At 48.1% G+C, this 21,512-nt stretch overlaps 5 protein-coding genes across 5 annotated transcripts; 2 read left to right on the forward strand and 3 right to left on the reverse strand.

The window, feature by feature from the left end:
* The first annotated feature begins 214 nt into the window (after positions 1–214).
* Positions 215–2,382, forward strand: LOC1271597 (peptide deformylase, mitochondrial). The gene is made up of 4 exons (XM_310421.5): positions 215–545; positions 726–817; positions 938–1,502; positions 1,572–2,382. The coding sequence occupies exons 3-4, from the start codon at positions 1,119–1,121 to the stop codon at positions 1,884–1,886; spliced, it is 699 nt and encodes a 232-aa protein (XP_310421.5). The 5' UTR covers positions 215–545; positions 726–817; positions 938–1,118; the 3' UTR covers positions 1,887–2,382.
* LOC1271598 (SH2B adapter protein 2) lies at positions 2,172–15,742 on the reverse strand. The gene is made up of 5 exons (XM_061647787.1): positions 14,311–15,742; positions 6,031–6,162; positions 5,703–5,936; positions 4,411–5,613; positions 2,172–2,832 (listed from the first exon to the last, which is right to left on the reverse strand). Exons 1-5 carry the CDS (start codon positions 14,812–14,814, stop codon positions 2,515–2,517), a joined length of 2,391 nt encoding a protein of 796 aa, XP_061503771.1. The 5' UTR covers positions 14,815–15,742; the 3' UTR covers positions 2,172–2,514.
* A 786-nt stretch (positions 15,743–16,528) lies between these two features.
* Positions 16,529–17,053, reverse strand: LOC1271599 (uncharacterized). Its single transcript, XM_310423.5, has 2 exons — positions 16,961–17,053; positions 16,529–16,879 (listed from the first exon to the last, which is right to left on the reverse strand). The coding sequence occupies exon 2, from the start codon at positions 16,848–16,850 to the stop codon at positions 16,620–16,622; it is 231 nt and encodes a 76-aa protein (XP_310423.3). The 5' UTR covers positions 16,851–16,879; positions 16,961–17,053; the 3' UTR covers positions 16,529–16,619.
* Positions 17,054–17,110: 57 nt separating this feature from the next.
* Positions 17,111–20,406, reverse strand: LOC1271600 (gamma-tubulin complex component 3). The gene is made up of 3 exons (XM_310424.5): positions 20,175–20,406; positions 19,823–20,007; positions 17,111–19,749 (listed from the first exon to the last, which is right to left on the reverse strand). The coding sequence occupies exons 1-3, from the start codon at positions 20,257–20,259 to the stop codon at positions 17,455–17,457; spliced, it is 2,565 nt and encodes an 854-aa protein (XP_310424.5). The 5' UTR covers positions 20,260–20,406; the 3' UTR covers positions 17,111–17,454.
* A 157-nt stretch (positions 20,407–20,563) lies between these two features.
* LOC1271601 (alpha-ketoglutarate-dependent dioxygenase alkB homolog 6) lies at positions 20,564–21,499 on the forward strand. Its single transcript, XM_310425.5, has 2 exons — positions 20,564–20,767; positions 20,841–21,499. The coding sequence occupies exons 1-2, from the start codon at positions 20,738–20,740 to the stop codon at positions 21,492–21,494; spliced, it is 684 nt and encodes a 227-aa protein (XP_310425.4). The 5' UTR covers positions 20,564–20,737; the 3' UTR covers positions 21,495–21,499.
* The last annotated feature ends 13 nt before the right edge of the window (positions 21,500–21,512 follow it).

A 21,512-nucleotide genomic window follows, 5' to 3' on the forward strand; every position in this document is an offset into this window, starting at 1 on the left:
CGTTTGTTTACAAAACAAAGCAATGCGGTATTCTTCGAATGACGTTTAGCCATGCCGTTCTGCGAAACCACGTGTAGGGCTGTGTATTGTTGAAGTGTGTGTGTGTGTGCGTGTGTGTGTTCTAACGAAGGGAGATCGGTGTTTGAACATCGCTAGAGCAGCATGCACGCTGGGCAGACAAAAGAGGGTCGAAGCGGTGTCGGAAAGTTGCACAACATCAGTAGGCCGTAAGCTGACGGTTCTACTTATAAAAGCCAAGTGATGAGCTGTAGGTTATTAGTGAGAGCCCTGTGCCCTCTCTCTGATTATAACTTGCTCGTCCGCCTTTACCTCGCCAAAGGAAAAAGGAGGATTCGAAGATCTGATGGCTTTCTTTTTAAACCTTTATAATGTAATAACACAATTTTATAACATTACTTCCGTTGAAAGATCCTAGGAAATATAATTAACAACGAATATAATTAAATCGAATTTTTTTAATCTGTAATAATCTTTAATCAATTTGATTCTGTATCTTGCCAAAGGAACCGTTGCAGTATCAATTGGTAAATTTATTAGTTTCTCGTAATTCAGCGCACTCTTATTGTATCGTCAACAAATGCATTTTTGTGTTATTATTACTCATTTTATATTCATTACTATTATATAAATTATTATATTCAAGTGATTGAGCGCACTCGTATTGAATCGCCAACTAATGCATAATTGTGTTCTATTTCCTCCAGGTGGTTTATGATCAGATGCCCTGGTCCCGAATAAAGGTCCTAATGCGCTTCGATTACGACCATGGAATCTGTTTATTGCATGCACAAGGAGTGTAAGTAAAAAATAACGACACCTGGCCAGCTCATCGACCTTCGCCAAATTTTGCCGAAGCCATCACAGCAACCATAGCTATAATACACAGAAATTGCGCCTCTCCATTGCGAATCCATAGAACAATCCCCACAGGGTGTAAATATCCGTTTGTCAACAAACGGCCCGGCACCCACGGAACAGATGATTTTGACAGCTAGCCCCTCGAACGGCTTGTCAACCCGTGTTGTCTCGCTGTAAACATTATGTAAACAGTTTTGTGCCGCATTCGCGCACCGGTCGCACCAGAAATTGCACGCAAAATGGTAACGGTCCCGATTAAAACATGCATCCGAACACTCAGCACCACCAGCCGGATGGACAAATCGTTTGCCAAGTGGTATCGAAGTTTGTGGCAACCGAAAGCCAACGACGAACCACCGTACGATCACATCGTGCAGCTAGGCGATCCCGTACTACGCGTGCCGGCCAATGCGATCCCCGAGAAGGAGCTCCAGTCCGCCGAAGTGCAGTATCTGGCCCGGCATCTTACGAAAGTGATGCGAGCGTACCGGTGCGTCGGATTGGCCGCCCCACAGCTGGGCCTATCGTTGCGCGCCTTCGTGATGGAATTTAAGGACGAGCTGCGGGACCAGTACACCAAGGCGGACTACAAGCTGCGCGAGATGGAACCATTGCCATTGACGGTACACTGTGCTGTGCTGCTTTCGAGCTAACCTTTCCTAGTTAATCGTACAATTCTTTTTATTTTTTAGATTCTTCTCAACCCCGAACTGAAAGTGCTCAACTACGAAAAGGTGATACACACGGAGGCGTGCGAAAGTGTGCGCGGCTATCGGGCGGACGTGCCCCGGTACCGGGAGATACTGCTGCAGGGCTTCGATGCCACCGGCAACCGGCAAGAGCTGCGACTGAGCGGCTGGAATGCCCGCATTGCCCAGCACGAGATGGACCATCTGAATGGGATCGTGTACACGGACATTATGAATCGGAAAAGCCTAACCTGCACCTGCTGGCAAGCGGTCAATGCTAAGAGTGGGCGCATTCAGCTATCGTTTGCCAGCAAATAAATCGGCCACTTGTTAAGCATGTGTTCAGTTTGTGTGTGTGTATGCCTTCCTTAAAAACACACACACACGCACACCGGTTAGCTGTTTATTATGGTTATTGCACTAACGTATGAAACGAGTGAACTGTTGGCGCACACAACAAAGCAACATGAATTAAGCCCCAGAGGTTGAGGGGGAAGGGTTAGAGGTTTGTGCTTATGGTTAGCATGGTTTATGGTTTGGTAACGAATGTACGATTATCTAAACGGTAACCACGGCTACCAATTTGTCAATGAACCAATGATGTAGCGTCAATGTCTTTGCGCTTTATTCATTTCCCAACGATGGCGATCGCCAGTTTGCTCGGTTTGATCGATCCCGCTCTTGTGCCACGAGCGTTTTTAGGCTGCAGTTAAGCTAAACCAAATGAGTAGAAACACTACAGTAAGAGGAAATTGTTGTTGGCTGTTAGTGTAAATTTGGCAAATAATAAAACCAACAAAAACCACTGCAACTACGCAAGGTGCTTTATAATTGTGGCGAAAACAAAAACAAAACATGAAACAAAAGAGCTAAGAAATCATAAAACCATACATCATCTGGTAGAGTTTCGACTGCAGCCTAAAAACAAACGTGGACAAATTCACGTTCAAACGTAGCTGTACTGATTATCGACGGCCCGTTGACCGTCCTCGTTAGTGCCGCCGCCTGCTGGCTGCGAACCGGCGGCCAACCCTTGGTTCAATCCGCTCGTTCCTGGCTGTTGCTGTAGCTGCTGCTGCTGTGGCGCATGAACGTGAATATGCTGTTGCTGCTGCTGCTGCTGCTGTTGTTGATGTTGCATCTGCTGATGGGAATGGTGCAGATGTGAGCTCATCTGCTCGACCGGAACCGTTTGCAGCGACAGCTCCAGATCGCACGTCTTGATCCGCACGCTTCCGTTCAGCGTGATCGCTTGCGTTGGCAGCTGCGTAAGAGTAGTGGGGCGTCGTTTGAAATTAAATTAAGAAGGAAACAACCCAAAGCAAACCACCAGACAAAAGAGAAGGAAAGAGAGAGAGAGAGAGAGAGAGAGAGAGAGAAAGAAAGAGAAAATATGATCAGCAGTATGATCTCTGTAGTTCTCCGCTTGGTGCCGGCAAACCGGAAACTGGGAACATATCACACTCTCTCTCCATATAAATTTAACGTTCGTGTGTGTGTATTGTAAAAGAGTTTTACATCGGAAACGGTTAAACGTTTAAGGAAATCTTCCAATCATGCTTATGCTAAAGCACAACCCGCACAGAAAGCATGCTTCTTTGCAGAGAGAGAAAAAAAGCGCAAATACAAAACCATGTATGCACATTCACATTCACAAGCTACGGACATGGTAAGGAATGATATATGCTCTAACTACACACGCATGAATGTAAAACACAGGTGACAGAGTATTGTGATGAAGACAGCGAAATGGAAAACACTTACAATAATTGAACTAAGTTGGCAACATTTTAGTAGAAACCGAATGCGTTAACTCTAACTCTACAAAACATTGGGCTAATTAATTTAATCAACCCAATGCAGAACGAAACAAAACCAAGTTCAGAGTTTAATGATGAGCTAACGTTGGGAACAAAAAGTTGCTAAATTCCTCTGTTTTTCGTATATTTAATTTTATACATCGTTTCCAATCTAATTCGACTTTAGAAAAGGTTGCATGAAACAAAAGCAATAAAGACGAAATGCAAGAATAATAGCAACGTCCATAAAGATGGAACGACAGAGATAAAAACGGCGTACGAACGATACTGTGAACGGATTGTTAAAATATGTACAAACAGTAGAACAAGAACATTTACGGCGAGAGAAGACCTAAAAGAGACAAAAATAAAAACACAAAAAAGAACTTCTACAACGAAAGAAACCACATACAACATAGTGGAGCATTGCAACTTAGAAGATAGAGACACCAAAGAAACGAGTGTGTTGGCCCACGCACATGTCATCGTAGTATTGGACCGTAGAAGTAAAATACAACAGTAGAGCGCAACAAACAGAAATACCTTCGAGAAAAATTGCACATTCCAACAAACAAAAAAAGACAAACAATACGAGCAACAGCAGTACGAGCTAACGAGAGAGAAAAAGAAACGAGAACAGCTCGAGATCAGAAGCCGGATCAGCAAATGGACACACATTTTCAAAGCACAACATTTTTGTTTAGAACGTTTTTGTTTATGGTTGTGGATTTTGGCTTCAATTCGCTTCAGTTTGCGCTTTTCACTGTTCCTAGCAATGAAACTGTAACTTTGTTCTGGGATGTGTGTGTGTGTGTGTTTGTTTGTGTGTGAACCGTTTGTATGTGTGTAACCGAGTGTGTATGTTTTCGCATTTATGTTTTGTTTTTGTTTTCATGATTTATTCGCTTTCCGAAGGATCGATTGGCTGGCTTTCTCCGTCAACTTTAAAGGTAGGGCAGGTTTGGCTGCTGTGTATGTATGTGTAATTGTGTGTGTGTGAGTGTGAGAATGTTGCCGCTTTTGCTGGGTAGTTAATATCTCACATGTCTTGGGCTGGTTTGAGGATTGCTGGCCGCCGTGCTACCGCCGCCGGTGGCCCCTGTCGCCCCGGCCATCCCGCTGGACGCATTGGAGGAGGAAACGTTGGAGGAAGCAGCACCGCCGGTGGCGTTATTATTACTGCTACTGTTACTACTGCCGATCAGCGTGGTCGAGTAGTTGTTGCTGGCTGCCGTCTGCGGACCGCCCTGCAGGCCAATTACCGATTGCTGCTGTTGCTGTTGCTGCTGCTGTTGCTGCTGCTGCGCGGCCTGTTGCGTGAGCATTTCCTGGTGCAGCGGGGTCAGCACGTACCCGGTGAGCGTCACATCGGCAGTGCCGCCCGATTCCAGCGGTATCGGGTGCTGCCGGAAGTGCTCGAGCATCTCGGTGATCGAGGGAAACCAGAGGTGCTGCACCCGGCACTGGCCCAGATCGTTCAGCGTCATGCGCAGATGCTTCGCCTTGCCCTGGAAGTTGAACGTGAGCACAAACTCGCCCTTGCGCGTTTCGCTCTGCCGCACTAGGAACACGCCGTGACTAGAGGTGCCCTCGCGCAGCACCAGCTGGGCGGCATCGAACCGGGGCAACGTGCCGTGGAACCACGGGTACTCGTGCATCATCGCGGTCAGGTCGGTGTCGTGCTCGTGCGACACGTCCAGATCGTTCTCGGTCAGCTCGAAGTTGCTCGACGACGATATCCGGTCGTCCGGCCGGCGGGGAGGCAGCTCCGGTGCGCTGGCAGCCGTTAGGGAGGAGTTGTTCGCGTTCGCTGTCTGGCCGGTGGTGGTGGTGGTGGCGGTGGTACCGGGTACCGTTCCGCCACCTGCCGCCGTACCGACGTTCCCGCTCTGGGCCGTGAGCGATTGATTCAGGCTGAGGTTGTTGACGTCCGCGGCCAGGTTCGATGTCAGTCCGGTTCCACCACCACCACCGCCGCCGCCGCCGTGCGACATTGAGGTACTGAGTGTGGCGATCAAATCCGAGCCAGCCGCCGCATCCGACGGTTCCGAGTTTGGTTGCGTGCTACGCATGCAGTAGCGTATCGTGGCCAGCCAGCTGCGCATGTCGTCCGTGTCGCGGGCCTCTATGACGTACTCCAGGTTGTTGCCGGCCTTCAGCACGAACGTGTTCTCGTGATCCGGCATCTCGAGCGCCGTCGTTTCGCGGGCCTCCGTTATAAGAAAGCAAAACACACCGCTCCGGGGCTGAAAAGTAGGACCGAACGGGTGTACGGGATGGTGTTAAAATCTCCACACTCAAACCAAAACTTCCCTTCCCCCTTGCTAGTTAGTACCTTTTGTGACTTTGGTGGTGAGTAAAATTCCAGCATGTATCCCGAAACCGTTTTCACCAGCACCAGCTTACACTTTTCCCACTTCTGCGAACCGGGCTGGTCGAGGTTTTCCGGTGACAGGTAGTTGACGGTGCCCTCCTTCCGGCATTCGACCACGATCTTGGCGAGCTTGGTTTTGCTCGCCCGCCGTTCCGACAGTTCCACCTCGTCGGAGTGTTGCTTGTGGAAAAATGCCTACGCGGATGAAGCACGGGGGAATACACGGAAAAGAGGAAAATTATTATTTAAGAACGACGGTCGAAGGACCTCGATCGACGGGAATACTCACATGAATCACCTTGCCCTTGCGGAGCCCTTTGAACGATAGTCGGCGGAAGAACGGTTTGTGGTTGGTTTTTGGCGAATCTGTATCCTCGGAGTAGTCGCTTTCCTCCGGTACCGTTGCGGACCCGTTTCCAGTCTGGTTGTGCGGTGATAAGAGAGAACAATCCATGAGGTGTTTAAACATACGTAGAAAGTTTGTTATTTGTTACTGTGCATTTTCGTACAATTCCCTCCCCAGGTCATTAGTAATGGTGGGAGCTCGAAATCGGACCTACGCGATTTCGATTCTGTCTTCGGAATCAATTCTGGAGGCGATTCCGATCCTGAATTCAAATTCCGGAGTTGACTTCGGAGCCGATTTTGGAGCCGATACCGGAGCTAATTCCGGAGTCGGCTTCGGAATCGGAATCGAGCTGTTTGCGCAATTTGCTCCGGTGACGAAATCAGGATTGACTCCAGAAATGGAATTTACTTCGGAATGAGAATTAATTCTTGAATTGATATACGAAGTTTCAGAAGCGAATTCAGTCCAGGAATCTCCATGAGAATGGATCGTTTATAAGTAAATTTTAATTCTTTGCAGCTAGCAATACGTAACATCATTGGACCCAAACGCCAATTCTTATGGTGATGCCAAAACCGATTTCGATTTCGAAGCCAATTCTGATTTCGGAGCCAATTCTGATTCTGGAGTCGATTTCGATTCTGGAACCGATTACGGACCGTACCGGAAACGGATTCCGGGCCTACTATCCGGAATCGTTTCCAGAAAACTTCGGAGAAAACTTGGATCGATTCCGACGAAAACTTAATTTCTCCCATCACTAGTCATTAGAGCCCCTGTGGTCTCTTGGTTCTTGACCCAATTGGAACCGTCACCTTCTTTTGTTTGTACTGGTAGGCCACAGTGGCAGCCAGCCGGTTGCATAGATACCCCACCACCCCGCACAAAGGTGGACGGGGTGGAGCTGCTGATAATGCATAGAAACGTGAGTCTCTCGATAGAGCCAGAGTCAGAGAGGCAACCAACAAACAGGCAAACCAATAAAATCATCAGCTTCAATTTATTTCAAGCTCCTAGCTGTGTCCCACCCGCCAGCTGCGTCCATTTGCCCAGCCCCGGCGGCCACTATACTGTCCATCGCCCCAGGGAGCAAATTAAATCAGACAAAACAACAACAACAACAAAACAAACAGCGGCAAATAAGACGCTTTAACATTTGCACTCCATTCGTATAAATCATTTGTTGAAGGACGTGTATGGGTTGATTTTTGATTGAGCTGCAGATGCGATGATTAAGGTTGTTTAGCGGCGGTGACCCGGGACGGCGGTCCAACAACACTGGTACGAGATTTGTATTTTTTTGGGGACCAAAACGCTTTTAGTTAGCTATTCTAAGGTCTCGCTCCCTCGTAGCTTGTGCATCAGCATCATCGTCGCGCTAAACATGAGATCATTTTAACGTTTTGCTTAGTTGTGTGTTCCCATCACAAATGTACTGTCGAGTAAATAACTTTGCAAAGATTAAAGATAAGCTTTTAGATTCACTTTAGAAAAAAGAGCAATCAACCGTTACGGGACAGACGGCGCACGAGTCCTTTCCGATTCCGACCAAATACTTTATTCTTTTCAATATGCAAATTAAATGCGAAAGATGAAATTTCCCGTAGTGAAACGGAATTCCAAAATAAGTTCTTCCACATAACGGTTGGAAAAACCCCAAACTCTCTACTCTCCACTGACCTTGTTATCATATTTAAAAATGCGAAATAAATATCCGTCATGATGGTGGCGCGCGATCAGCACACCATTCAGCAGGTGATGACCACGAGATCGGATTTCGATTGTGTCCCAACACAGAAAAACGCTGCGCTGGATGATAACATTCCTGCACGCCCTCGAACGACCACCAAAGGCCCCGAACCCGGTACGATGGCCACGAATCTTTACATGTGTGTGTGTGTGGTGGAGAGGATGCATAAAGCGTAAACAACACCCCACTCGAAGTTCATTCCCATTGGGGTTCGGTGTGTTTGGAGTGGGTCGAGCCCAGAGGCGGCTACTAATCTGAGTGTTGGTAGGCCCACTTCACCAGCATTCCTCTACACACACACACACACACACACAGACACACCCGAACGAATGCGGCAGCAAGTGTAGCGACGTGAAAACCACACCAAATCAACACAGCCACAACACCCGCGTCTTCCCCCCTCCCTCCATTAATTCATTCATTGGGCAAAGGTGGGTAACGGACTAGAATGGGCCCACCGTGGAATAGCGCGAAACGAACAGGCGGCGGGCACGGGGGTTGGGTGTGTTCATTGGCGTTTTGAAATTTATGAATGAAGTTCCAGCGAGCCGTTTGAGGAGGGAGGGACGGCTGGGAACGCTCCAACCTGTCCGTTTTAGTCGCGCCAGGTGGCCATGTTTGGGATTTGGCGCGTAGTACAGTACCCGCTGCTCAGCGAGCGTGCGCGCGCGAGGTAAACATGCAATACACGGTAAAGCGCCAAGGCCGGCAATGTGGGGCACACGAGGGGAAATCATCCCATAGGGGTTACTAATGTGCTGACCAAAAAAAAATCGCGGACAGGAATGGGAGAGGCGCCCGTCAACGGTCACACATGTACATACCAGCACGAAGTTCGGGCTGTGTTGATGAGTCTATACCCCCTGGAAAGGCACATTATTGGTAGGTGGTGGCGAGAGACTAAATTACTGAAATTACTGTTGAAACACAAAACGATCTTCAATTCTAGCTTTTATACAAATTGACTCGACAGAGGATGATAGAAATTAAAGAAAAAATAAAGTGTACTTTTTTTAAATGCATTTAGATTTAAAATATATTTGTGTTGAATCATACAACAACGTTGTAGTGTTGTTGACTAATCGGCTTGGAAGTGGAAGTGCTTACCAAAAGGCAAATATTTGCGCTACGATTTGTTAACAACAAATTATAACTGAATGTTGTTTCTTAGCTATATCAATAAGACTTCTGCTGTAAACATGTCCAGGATGAGTAAGAAATGAAATAACGGTAGAAATCAAAAATTCGCATAGCTTTGCATCAACAATCTCCAAAACAACACAACATTTGCAGCGAACAATTAGGGGAAAGCGGGGCCAAATGGCACTGTTAAGGATTTTGCTCTGTGCCTCACTGGGTACACAACCACTTTGCTCAGATATTTTGACGACAATCGATGCTTCAATGGCTTGTTCATGAAACAAAAATAGGAGTAGACGTATTAACAAAAAATATAAATATATAAAACGAAGTTAAAAATCAACTTAAAAAGTCGTGAAAATGTTTAGTGCTGGGTAGAATGATCTTGCTATGGGGCAAAATGGACCACAACATTGAACGTTAGGCTTTGGTTTAAGCTCTTGCATCTAGGTAAAATTTCAAGGGAAGAGAGATTTAAGTTTTGCATGAAAGTGTTTTGTTGAATAGTTTAGTAAACTGCCGGAATAATTCATAATTCACGTGTTGTCAGTATTTTTGCTTCTCCATAGATTATACATATAGCACAGTTTTATTTATGTAAAACAAATATATTGTAGCGAACTTTGCTTACACACCTTAGCCACATCAGCCTATCAATACATACCGACCATTTGGCCCCAAGCTGGAACGACCATTTTGCATAACATTAAATTAAAATGATTACTTTTTTCACGTAAATCATAGATAGACATCATGTGCAGCATACACATCCTTTTTCTTCTTCAATTACAGTGAAAGCTCTCTAAGATGTAGTCTCTTCAAGATAAATTGTTTCTTTAAGATGAACATTTTAACGGTCCCGTCATATTCCATACATTTTATGTCTCTTCAAAATGAATGTCTCTCTAATGCGACTATCCTTCAAGCTGCATATGTGATTTGGTTGAAGAGGCGAAAGAACTCCGTTAGAGCCAAAGCCTCTATAAACGGTACAAACAACGATTTGGCAGCCAAAATTCTCTTAGATGAATTTTTGGACGATGGTTCATAAAAATATTGGTCTAAGGAGGCCATGTTTATTCCCGTAGTTTTTTGGATACTTCATAGCCACAGCTTCAACAGTTTTCCTCAACGTGAATATCTCTCTATGGCCCGGGTCTATGAAAATGTTGCGGGAACATTTGTTGCCAAATCGTATGGACGATTGACAGTTCGTCATGTTGCTCATGTTGCTGGAACATTTTTGTTGCAGAAGAAACAAATCGATTTGTTTCATGTTTATTTGTTGCATGAACATTTCTAAACATGTTTGCATACCAAAACGGATAAAAAATAATTGCAACTTAATTTTAAAATGTGTTTGTAAGTGAATGTGCACTGTTTTCGAAATAAATAGGAAAATCCAGAAATGTTGCCATTAAACAAATGTTGCCGCAACATGTTCATAGACCCAGGCCTAAGCTGACGGTCCCTTGAAAATTCACCTTAGAGAGATTTCACTGTATTTGGTAAATTCTTACGAAAGCTTTTTTTCGAGACGGTCAAATTAATATCGTTTTGACCAATTATTTTGTTTCTTAATTTATATATTTATTTATAAGTCTTAGGTTCATAGTGTGCATCTAACATTGCATTTGATGTTTTTCTGCCATCAGAAGACATTTTCAAAGTGTTAATTTGCCAATAATGCAGGTTACCATTTCGCTCCACCTAACCAGTTTGCCCCGCTTTCCCTTACATTTGTCATGAGCTGTTTTCTTTTCCCCAGCGTGTTACAATCGTTGTGTCAATGTTGTTCCGGCATACTATTTACGGTTTTCCTATTTGTACGCCCGCCTGGAAAATTACTCCACCGGTGAAATATCCAATTACATTTCATTCAAACCCGTGTTAGCAACAGCACACACACACGCCGGGAGTGACGTGGAGTGCATTCTCCGAAATAAATGCAACAATGATAAGAAGACAAAAATAGACACTTTGCTATACCCGTCGTCATATCGCATCCGTGTTTGTTGCTTTTCCTTCCCTGTGCTCTTCCCCCGTGCTTTGGCGTGATTGGTGGTGGATTGGCTGGGGCGTTGATTTGATAACTGGTCCCCCGACCGCGCGCAGGCACATGCGGGCAAAGTGTGGCAAAACTTTTTTTTATTGTTTTTTTTTTTTCGAGTGTTTTTGCCGCGGATGATTTCGTCGCAGCATCCCAAGAATGCTGCAAATTGTTCTGTTTTTTCTTTCTTTTCTATGTAATTAGCGTTACAACAAAACGCTTTGTGTGTTCAAAAGCACCGTCAGGTTAGCGTTAGCTCCAGCTGGTAGATGTAGATAGGCAAATAATTAGAGATAGTTCTCGGAAACTGTATCGCTTTGCCGTTATCGTCGCACGCCAAATAACACGTGCCTACTACTACTCGTCGCTGGTGCTTTGAGGACATGTTTTCTCTCCGTGTGTGTGTGTGTATTTTGGAGAGGATTAATGGAACAATTATTTGAATTGTAAATATTACAACCACGAGCATCAGGTAGAGAAGGCATATAAAGTTGGATTTGTTTTAGGCAAGTTTGATGAAAGAATGCCTCAATTTGATAATTAGAATAACATTAACTAACCGCCATAATGCCTTGGGCCAGTCTGGTGGTTCAGTCGTCAACTCGTACGATGTAACAACATGCCCCCGTCATGGGTTCAAGTCCCGAATAGACCATGCCCCCATACGTAGGACTTGACTATCCTGCTATGGTAACAATAAGTCACTGAAAACCAAGCATACTTCACTAGTGGTTACAGGCACAGGCAGGCCTTGACCGACAGCGGTTGTTGTGCCAAAGAAGAAGAACCGCCATAAACTGTCAATGATTAAGCTGCTCTACGATTACGAAAGTGACTGACTGTTTGCATTCATCAATTCAAACGTAATTGATTTGAAGAAACTTGTACCATTCGAAAAGCGTCAGTTGACTAAAGGACGGAATTTGAATTTAGATTATTATTGTAATTGGCAAAACAAAAAAAGAAAACAAAAACGAACAAACTGTTTGCCCATTCTTCTCGTGCGAGGGCGTCAGCTCATTCGTAGGAATCCATCCGCCACATTCCAGACAACCGCCCACTCGAGACGACGATGCTCTGTGTATGTATATGGTCGGGTTGGGCGTAAGGACACCCATTTTCGGTATTAAAAAAAGCTCCACTCCACTTGACATATTTCTCAGTCCCGTATCCGTATACAAACAAAGGGCCCGGACATACACTTCTATGCCGATCCTGTTTCGGTCGATAAGAGAAGATGTGTAATCTATTTACACGGCCCACCTTCGGCCCCAGTCGACGTGTGCAGCAACAGTTTGCTCAAACGAAGAGTGAGCGATAAAGAGAGAGAAGGAGAGAGAGCTTTCTTCGCACACAGAGGTTGCGTGGGCTTTCCTAGAAAGATGGGACCCGCGATGAGACTGGGTTGAGGATGGGCTATTAGTAGGTTCTGCAAATGCAACCACAGCCACCCCGATGACGTTAGCGGACACACCCTGATGAGAAGGTGGCAGGCGGACACGGAGTGAACAAATTCCATACTTCAAGGAACATTAATACAAAGGAAAAAAAGTATAACATTCCCCCCCCCCAGTAGGCAACGAGCAGGAAAGCTCCAAACTAGTGATGGGTAAAGTTGGTAAAAATCCGGAGTCGACTCCGATCCGACTCAGATAATTTCGGAATCGACTCCGGAAGGTAGGTCCGCCCAGCATTATCCAGAGTTGTTCGTAGTCGTTTGGAATCTTTCGGAATTGCTCGGAGTCGTCCGAACTCGGCCGTAGTCACTGGGAGTCGGAATCTTCCGGAGTCGTTCGGAGTCGTCGGTGTCGTCCGGAATCGGTTGGAGTCGACGTCGTTCAGAGTCGACCAGAGTTAGCCTTCGAAACAAAGGTCTGTATACGAAGTGCATGCGAGAAGTGAAAGACAAAAAACACAACGAAATGAAATGCCTGATCACAAGCACAATACATTGGACATTAGACGACTCCGAATGACTCCTTCTACGATCGACTCCGGCCGACTCCGATCGACTCTGGACTACTCTGAATGACTCAGACTCCTGTCGACTCCGGACGACTCCGGGCGACTCAGACCGACACCGAACGACTCCGGACGATTCCAAACGACTCCGGACGATTCGAAACGACTCCGGGCGACTCCGAACAACTCTGGACGACTCCGGACGACTCCGAACAACTCCGGACGATTCCGAACGACTCCGGACAACTCCGGACGACTGCGGACAACTCCACACGACTCAGACTCCTGACAGAACTAGTGGTTCGGATTTTGCCGGAGTCGGAATCGGACTAACTACAGCCCGAGTCGAAATCGAATTCGTGGGTGCTCTCCAAAGAGCACATCACTACTCCAAACCAAACCGTTTCCAGGGAGCGGAGATACCGCCGGGCAGGCGGTTGTGGACCGGGTTGCTTTGTTCTCAAAAGCGGCGTAGGAGATTAGCTACGAAAATGTTATGAATGAACCCCGGGTACTATGTAAAACATTCGAGCCTGGGTGCTGTCGGCCGGGGTTAATGGCTCCCGGACATCGCCCCAGGTCAGGATGGGCAGGCGTATAGCGTCAGTGTGTGGGTGCGCATTGATTACAGCCAGCTCCGCTCGTGTGATCAATGACGTAGCGCGGCACCGTTTCGGTGGAAGTTGGCGCAATGTGGGGGGTATTTGTTTTGCCAATTCGAATGAAAAAGCACACACACACAGACCATTTAAATGCTTGATAAACGAACTGCAACACAGTCTTAAAGCAATTCGCAAGATGGAAATAACAAGTAAAGCGAACAATCGTTTAAAAAGTTTCACAATTTGGGGGACTAACAAATGGGTTCGCAAAGAAAAATAAGCCCCATTCGATGGAAAGTTCGATTTGGCGATGGTCTCCACTTTATCCCCTTCCCCTATCTACAATGACGCATTCCGATAACGTGCTGAACGTGAAGCTTTGCTAATTGTTTTTTGCCTGAATGTCTTCGCCTAAGGGTAAGGGGAGATTAGTTGTTGGGCCAGTGAGCACACGTCACGCTGTGACAGTATCCTGGTTACGGTTGTTGTATGCGTGTGTGTGTCTTTTTCGTATGTGTCACAGACATCCTTTCGGCTTGGGAGGCTGTGAGCCTTGTTAGCTACGATGGTTCGCGACATGTTACGATTTTTGTACCATCTTTCGCTAATTGGACGTCACGTAACACTGCTGGGGCTAGCGCAGAGAAGTCTGGAAGACGTTCGTCCCTCCCGAAAAAGAAACCCTCCGATCCCCGCCCATCCCCTCCCCCACTCACCTTAGGTTGCGCTCGGCGGCGCTGAAACTCGTCCTCGAAGCGAGACTCGAAGCACTGCACGAAGCGCCGCATAAAATCCCGATGGGAGATCGTGTGGCGGGCCACTTCCGGCAGATTGTTGGTGACGTAATTTACGCACGCCCGGGCAAAGTCCGCCGAGGCCGCCCGTGCGTGACGCTCGCAAAATTCCGACCACGTACCGGCGGTCGGCGCCGCCGTCAGCGTCGTCGTCGATGCGGTCGGCGTCGGCGTCATCGATCCCATCATCGCCGACGACGATGCCGTCCCGACGGTAACCGTGCTGCCCAGTCCGCTCTCGCCATCCTCCGCGCCGGTGACGCCTACGTGCGAGGCGTTGCCGGCATGCGACACATTCCCAACACCCCCTCCTCCTCCTCCTCCTCCTCCACCCACGCCACTTGATATTTGATGCTGTTGCTGCTGCTGCTGAACTGTCACTGAGCTGCAAAAACTTTGCTCACCATCTGTCAGATTGGCCATCATTTTTGTTTATTTTTCTCCCACGCTTCTCCGCTGCGCCAACCACAAGCTCACACACGCACGCACCTACACGCCGCACGCTCTCCTCTGCTGGGGTGCTGCTGCACCACCCCCGGGGGATACAGGCACGCACACACACACACACGCACTAGCTTTCACACTTTTCACCAACAACATGCACGGCGCCACCCTTTGGCAACACACACCTAGCTAGCCAGCCAGCCAGCCAGCCAGGATTCTGGGCCTTCTTTCCCAGTAGGCTCCGTGCGGATGATCTCAGCCCCCTTCGCTTCACTTCACGCCCCAACCCGCACGCTGCCTGCTCTGGGGCACCTGGACATGGGCGGGAATGTGGGCAACACGAGGAAAGAGAGCACCGAGTCGGGTGGGTGGTGCACACTAGTCGTAACAGATTGCTCACTCTTTTCACTCAACTGCAGCAGCAGCGGCAGCGGGGAAGGTGGTGTGGCTCACAAAAACAAGCTCCGCCCGATGGCCATCGTCGTACGCACAAGAGCATTCTTCCGGGCCTCCCCCCCCGACACAGCGCGATAGTGCGTATTGACGATGACGGCGATGATACGGCAAACCACTACGATAGGCGGTGCAGCATCGGGTGGCAAACGAGTTACAAGAATATGCTCTGCTGGTACTGGTGCTGCGAAGCGGCTAGATTCTTTCGCTTTCGCTGCGAGAAGCACTTCAATTTTCACACCAACCAACCGACTGCACGCACTTGCGGCCAGTAGACATGTGTTCGCCCACTTTAGCTAAACGACACCACCGCGCCACAACACTGCATGCATTGAACTCGTGATAGAAATTTTAATTCGATGTAGATTTTTTATTATTCTGTCTATTCCCGTGATGTTGTAAACTTTTTTTTTCTAAGCCCGTGGCTACACCGCACAGCGGGACGCCTGTCTGGACCGTTCTGGTTGACGGTTTGTTACAAAACATCACCCACGGTTTTACTAACCCTTGTGGCTGTGCACTCTGTTGCAGTGAAAATGGTATCCTAGCAGCTCTCTCAAAACTTTTTCAATGTTTCATAAAATTAAGAGTGTCGTGCAAATGTTTTAAAATTTCTTGCTGTGATTTTTGAACATTTTCCCACAACCCAATGCATTTATATATTTATCTTGGCATTGTTGGTAGCTTGGTAAAACAATTATTTTGATATTTTTTTAATATGCGTTTAATTCTCTTCAACATTTCTGCACAATTGTACAATTTATTATTAGATAAATTGTCAGTAAATTTGGTTCATCACTTCCCCAGAGTGCATCGTGTTTGCTTCGGCGGCTGTCAACAGTGCGAGATTGTTTTGGGGCACTGTTTTTCCTTGCATTTAACATAAATAAAAATGTCCTATCCGGCTGGAACCGCTCTGCGCTTTCCCATCCTGTTCGGGAGTATATTGGTCGGGTTTGGAATGGCGTTCTACAACCGGTAAGAAAGACCGTCTCGTATCGTACCCGCGCACCCACGTTTGCGACACATTATGAAACGCTGTTTGTTACGTTTTTGTTTTCTCATCAGCGATAAGTTCATGACCGGGCTGGAAGAGGAGCGTGATCGGCTGAACAAGGAGGATTTGGAAGCGAAGCAAGTGCTGCTGGACAAGATCGACGCGGTCCGAAAGGCGCGCATGCAATAGGTGTTACTTCGAGCTAGTCATTTCCCATCGCTTCACACAATAAACGCTATGTACAGATTTTTACATCAGTAAACACATTTATTTAGATCTAACCGAGCCGATGGATGGCATGTGTGTGTGTGTTGGTTGGTTGGGTTGGTTTGCGGTTCTAATCCTGGCGGATGCGCGCCGCTCGGGGATCATCCGGACGCATCACAACGTACGTCAGCTTGTACCGGCGGTTATCAGCGTCCTTGCGGTAGTAGTTGGTCAGTCCCACCACGCTGAGCCCGATTCCGATTAGAGCGATCACTGACGAGCCGACCACCTCGGGAATTTCGTTCCACCCGCGCTTGAAGAGTGCCGTCAGGCCGCGGCTAGCCTGAGAAGACGCTGCCATTGTTGCGTTCCGGTGGAAAACGAGCCGTTCTGGGGGGAATTGGAAGGATGTTGAATTCAGAAATGCCTATTTTTGCACCCAATTTTCAGCTAAAAACATTCGCCACTCACTCTATTCACGTAATCGTGTTTTTCTTTGCTCGATATTTCACACCTTCTGATGTGCTGTCAGCGTGACAGCAGGTCGCCTTGTACCAAGGTGCATAGACAGCTGGTGTTCAAACTCGCCCATTTCGAATTTTAACGGACATGTACAATGAATTTGTATAAATATGGGAAATTCTAATCCATTTATTTAAACTGATCAACGAAAAACTGAGTTAAACACAAATTGGCACAACTGAATGGAACTGTAGCGAGAGGAAGAGAGATATATAGTACAACGGCCGAGTCCAGGCCATCTATGCCAGCCAACACGACCCCTACATAATATCGCAGCAATTATACGTCGCTAGCCAGGAAGAGTGTTTATGGATAAGCATAGCGAACGCTTGCTTTCGAGGTGGTTCTGCAACCCGCAGGTCGGAATCGGGCAGTTCCGGCCGGACCAGCAGCTCCGCTGATGTTGTTTCGCTCGCTGACCATTCCTGCCATGCCTCGCTAGATCATTTGCGTGCAAAATTGTTCGCCATACTTTTGCGCATATGCTGAAACGTGAGCGGCACGCTCAATCGCTCATCCCGATGCTTGTAATACTCGTTATAGTCCAACCGCATGCACAGCTGCGGTAAAGATTCGATGGGCGACACCGCCAGCTGGTACAGGAAGTGGCCGACCGAATTTTCGTACTCCACCCCGATCGCAATGAGCGCTTTCTGGCAATGCACCAGCTTCGCCTCAAACTCCTGCTGCGCTTCGTCCCGCTCCAGCGCACGCTCCGCGTTCACGCCGTACGTTCCCTTCGCTTCGCTCGATTGGATGTACTCGTCGAACTCTTTGCGCGCGTCCAGTTCCCGATTGCACAGCTTGTAAAAGTTCATCTGCCATTCGTCCAGCTTGCGCACCGAGCTAAATATCTGCTCCAGGCAGCTGCTGAACAGATGCGTCGACTGGTCCAAGAATATGCCGGTGCGAATGCGATCGAGAAATTTATCGTGCGCCTCCAGCACGTCGTCCAACGCTTTCGCCTGCTTGACCCGTGCGCTGAACTGCACCCACGAGCACTCGATCACCTCGTACAGTATGTAGTACTGCATTTGCGTGATGATGTTGATCATTTTCGAGCAGTAGCTCTGCAGGTGCTGCTTTATCAGGCCAATGTCGCTAGCGATGGGCTTGAAGCAGCGCGTGCTGAGCATGTGGTTGCGCCAGATGCCGTACAGGATGAACTGGAACCGCTTCATGTTCCACAGCTGCTTGAACAGGGCTCGGTAGGTGCACTGGACGGGCTGGAAGATCGTCCCCAGCGGACCCTGCACTTTGTACGTCAGGCAGAACACATCCCACCCAGTGTCGCCCTCGCAAGGGCTGAGGAAGTGCACGTCGAGATAGCTCAGCACGGCCGGCTCCTCCTGCTCGTCGGCCGATTTTCGCACCGCAGCGGCCACAATAGAGAACAGCTCCTGCTGGTAGATGTCTTTTGCCGGACGGTCCAGTTCCTCCTTCAAATTTTCCATCAGCACATCCGCAAAGTGGCCCAGCCCGAGCAGCAGATAGTCGCGCATTGCCTTTAGGTGATCGTAAAGCTGATGGGGACCGAGCACGATGTCCAGCACGCGTTTCGAGGTCTTCAGGTACACGCCGTCGATCAGCACGTGCAGCTCGGTATTGCTGTGCGGACTGTACAGGTAGTCGAGATGCTCGTTGAGACACTTCTTCAAATCCGTCCGCTCCGGGACGGGCTCTCGGTCTTTGCACACTTCGCGCAGAAAGTTGATGCTCTTCCCGATCACCAGTATCTGCTTTGCCAGCGTGTCCGAGATGAAGGACGGCACCATTGAGCTGCGCAGCCGGAACTCATCGTGCCAGAGCCGGTTGTACCCGACATCGGTCAGCTCCTCGATGAAGAACTCACAGTGCGGATCGACGATCTTACCGTCCGTTAGCCACTGCGAAAGCATCTGCTGCAGCGGTATGCAGGCCGACTGCAGCAGCTCCCGGGAGATGGTGCGCACCATCGGGTCGCCGTGCCAGATAAACTTGTGAATGGCGGAAGCGAGAGCGCCCCCCTTGACCTCGCGGCAAGCGTCCGAGATCAGCGCCAGCCACTGTAGCCGTTCCATCGGCTCTACGAGCCACACCATCGTGCGCATCAGCGTCATCCGCTCGGCACCATCGCCCGCCTGCCGCTGGCGGTCGAGATTCTCCTGCAGGTTAGCGATCAGCCCGTAATAGTTGGTCAGCTCCTGCTGCAGTGCGGTAATGTAGCCCTGGCCAAAGTTTCCCATCAGGTACGAATCGCTTTTGGGGTTAATGAAGCGGGACACTTTGTTGTAGAAGAAGCCAACCTCGGCCAGCCGCAGCAGCATACCGGCATCGCAAGCGTTCAGATTCCGGCCGTGTATGTGGTCGAGCTTAAACTCCCCCGACACCACGTTCTTGCGCAGATACTTTCCCTCGATGCCGGTGCAGGCGTAAATGACGTCCTGTATTAGCAGATCCTCCAGCTCGTTGCGGTCTGCAATCTGCAGCTGCGCATCGTCCGCTACCAGCGCTTTGGCGTCACAGAGACTGCCGGTGGATCCGGTTACCGTACCGCCGGACCGTGATTTCATCAGCCGCTGACTTCCGCCAATGCCCGAGTCCACGCTTAGCTTCGAAAACACGCTGTCCAGCGTTCCGGACGCGAAGCCGGCATCGTTGCGCAAATCTACCTGCAGCCCGCTGCCACTTGCACTTTTGTCCGAATCGGCCAGATGAAACAGGAATTCCAATATCGGGGTGCGCTGTTTGCTCTCGGTCTGAAAACGATAAAGAGTGTAAAGCGTTTCACTATCATATTCTCCACATCCTCATGGGCGCCTAGAAAGTTACCATCGATATTAGCTCCTCGTAGAAGCCATTAAACACATTTACGCTTGCTTGACTCCTGGACGCCAGCAGACGGTTAATGCGCGCCACTATCGTCGATTCGTTCGCCGCCGCTGAAGTACCGCCATGGTGCGTAATTGAGTTTGGTTTGTTGGCAATCAGCCGAGTAACTTCTTTCAACACATCGTCTGCAAGAAAGCAACAACAGAAAGAGCGGAATCGTTAGCTTTCTCCCGCTTGGCAAGCGTCACCAAACAAACCAGCTGCCAACATGACGCTCCCCGGGGAGTGTTTGGATCGTGCTTGGAAGCAAACAACCTCGACAGCTAGCTGGGAAACGATGGAAATAACTTACTTGACCGGTCTCCGGCGAGATTCTGGCAGAGCTGTTTCAGCAGTTCGTAAATGACCGGGAAGTTGGGCTGATGGTTTCGGTTCATTTTTGCTATTGATCGGGTGCGAAACACATCCGCGGCGCCCTGCACTGCACTGCTTTATTTTGCTGCCAAAGGTGTAACAGTGGGAGGGCTACACGGTAATCGTAATGACAGTTAATAGGAATTAATTTTTTTAACTGTTTGCTTCTCCTTTCCTGTGATGGTTGTACAAAAAGTAATCTATTTTTTTTACATACTTACAGCAAATAATATCGAAAGACACATCAATTTGTAAAAATACACAAAAACTGATATATTTTTTGAATCGTAACGGTCCATTGGGAATCCCAGTGTGAAGCAGCAAGTCAAAAAAAATAGCCCACTTTGTGCAACCGTGTTGAGGTTGAGAAAGAAAAAAAATTTAATGCCAGTGCATTGTTTTGAATTTACTTGTTTTGGAATGCCTGCCAGATTCTCTCATTGCGAAAGGATTAACAATTTGTTTCAACTGGCAACGCGGTATCAAATACGCTAAAGCAACATGATTTGGCAGAACTTTGCCGTGCAAAATGTAAGTGTGTATTTTTGGCTCCAAGCGCTTTCATCACTTTTCGTGTCTTATTCTTGCTTGCAAATGCTTTCAGTGTCCACCGAGTATTTACTACCTGCCCGACTTCATTACAAAGGAAGAAGAGTGTGCGATAATCCAGGCGGTCGACAAGACACCGAGGCCCCGATGGACACAGCTGTCCAACAGACGGTTGATAAATTATGGTGGAGTTCCTCATCCGAAGGGAATGATAGCGGAAGATATTCCGGTCTGGCTACACCATTACGTCGAACGCATCAATCAGCTGAATGTGTACGCGGAAGGCATCCAAGCCAACCACGTGCTGGTCAACGAATATCTTCCCGGCCAAGGCATAATGCCACACTTGGACGGGCCACTGTTTTTCCCCACCATCACAACGATCTCCTGCGGCTCACACACAGTGCTGGAGTACTACGAGCAGACGGAAGATGCAAGTGGACAGAGCGGCAGTGGATCGTTAGTGCGGCAGCACAAAACAAGCGTCCTGCTGGAACCTCGAAGTTTGCTGGTTGTGAAAGACGATATGTATCACAAATATCTTCATTCGATAGCAGAGCGGGAAGAGGATACAATTGATGCCAGGGTAGCGAATCTATCGTTGGTTAGCAACGCTCATGCGGGCGACGTCTTAAGGCGAGACAAGAGGATATCGCTAACAATCCGCCATGTACCGAAAACGAGTAAAATGAAAATAAAAATATTTTAACTATAGTTCACTCGGATT

Source organism: Anopheles gambiae, chromosome 2 (genome assembly GCF_943734735.2).
Source record: "Anopheles gambiae chromosome 2, idAnoGambNW_F1_1, whole genome shotgun sequence".
NCBI classification, from domain to species: Eukaryota; Metazoa; Arthropoda; class Insecta; order Diptera; family Culicidae; genus Anopheles; species Anopheles gambiae.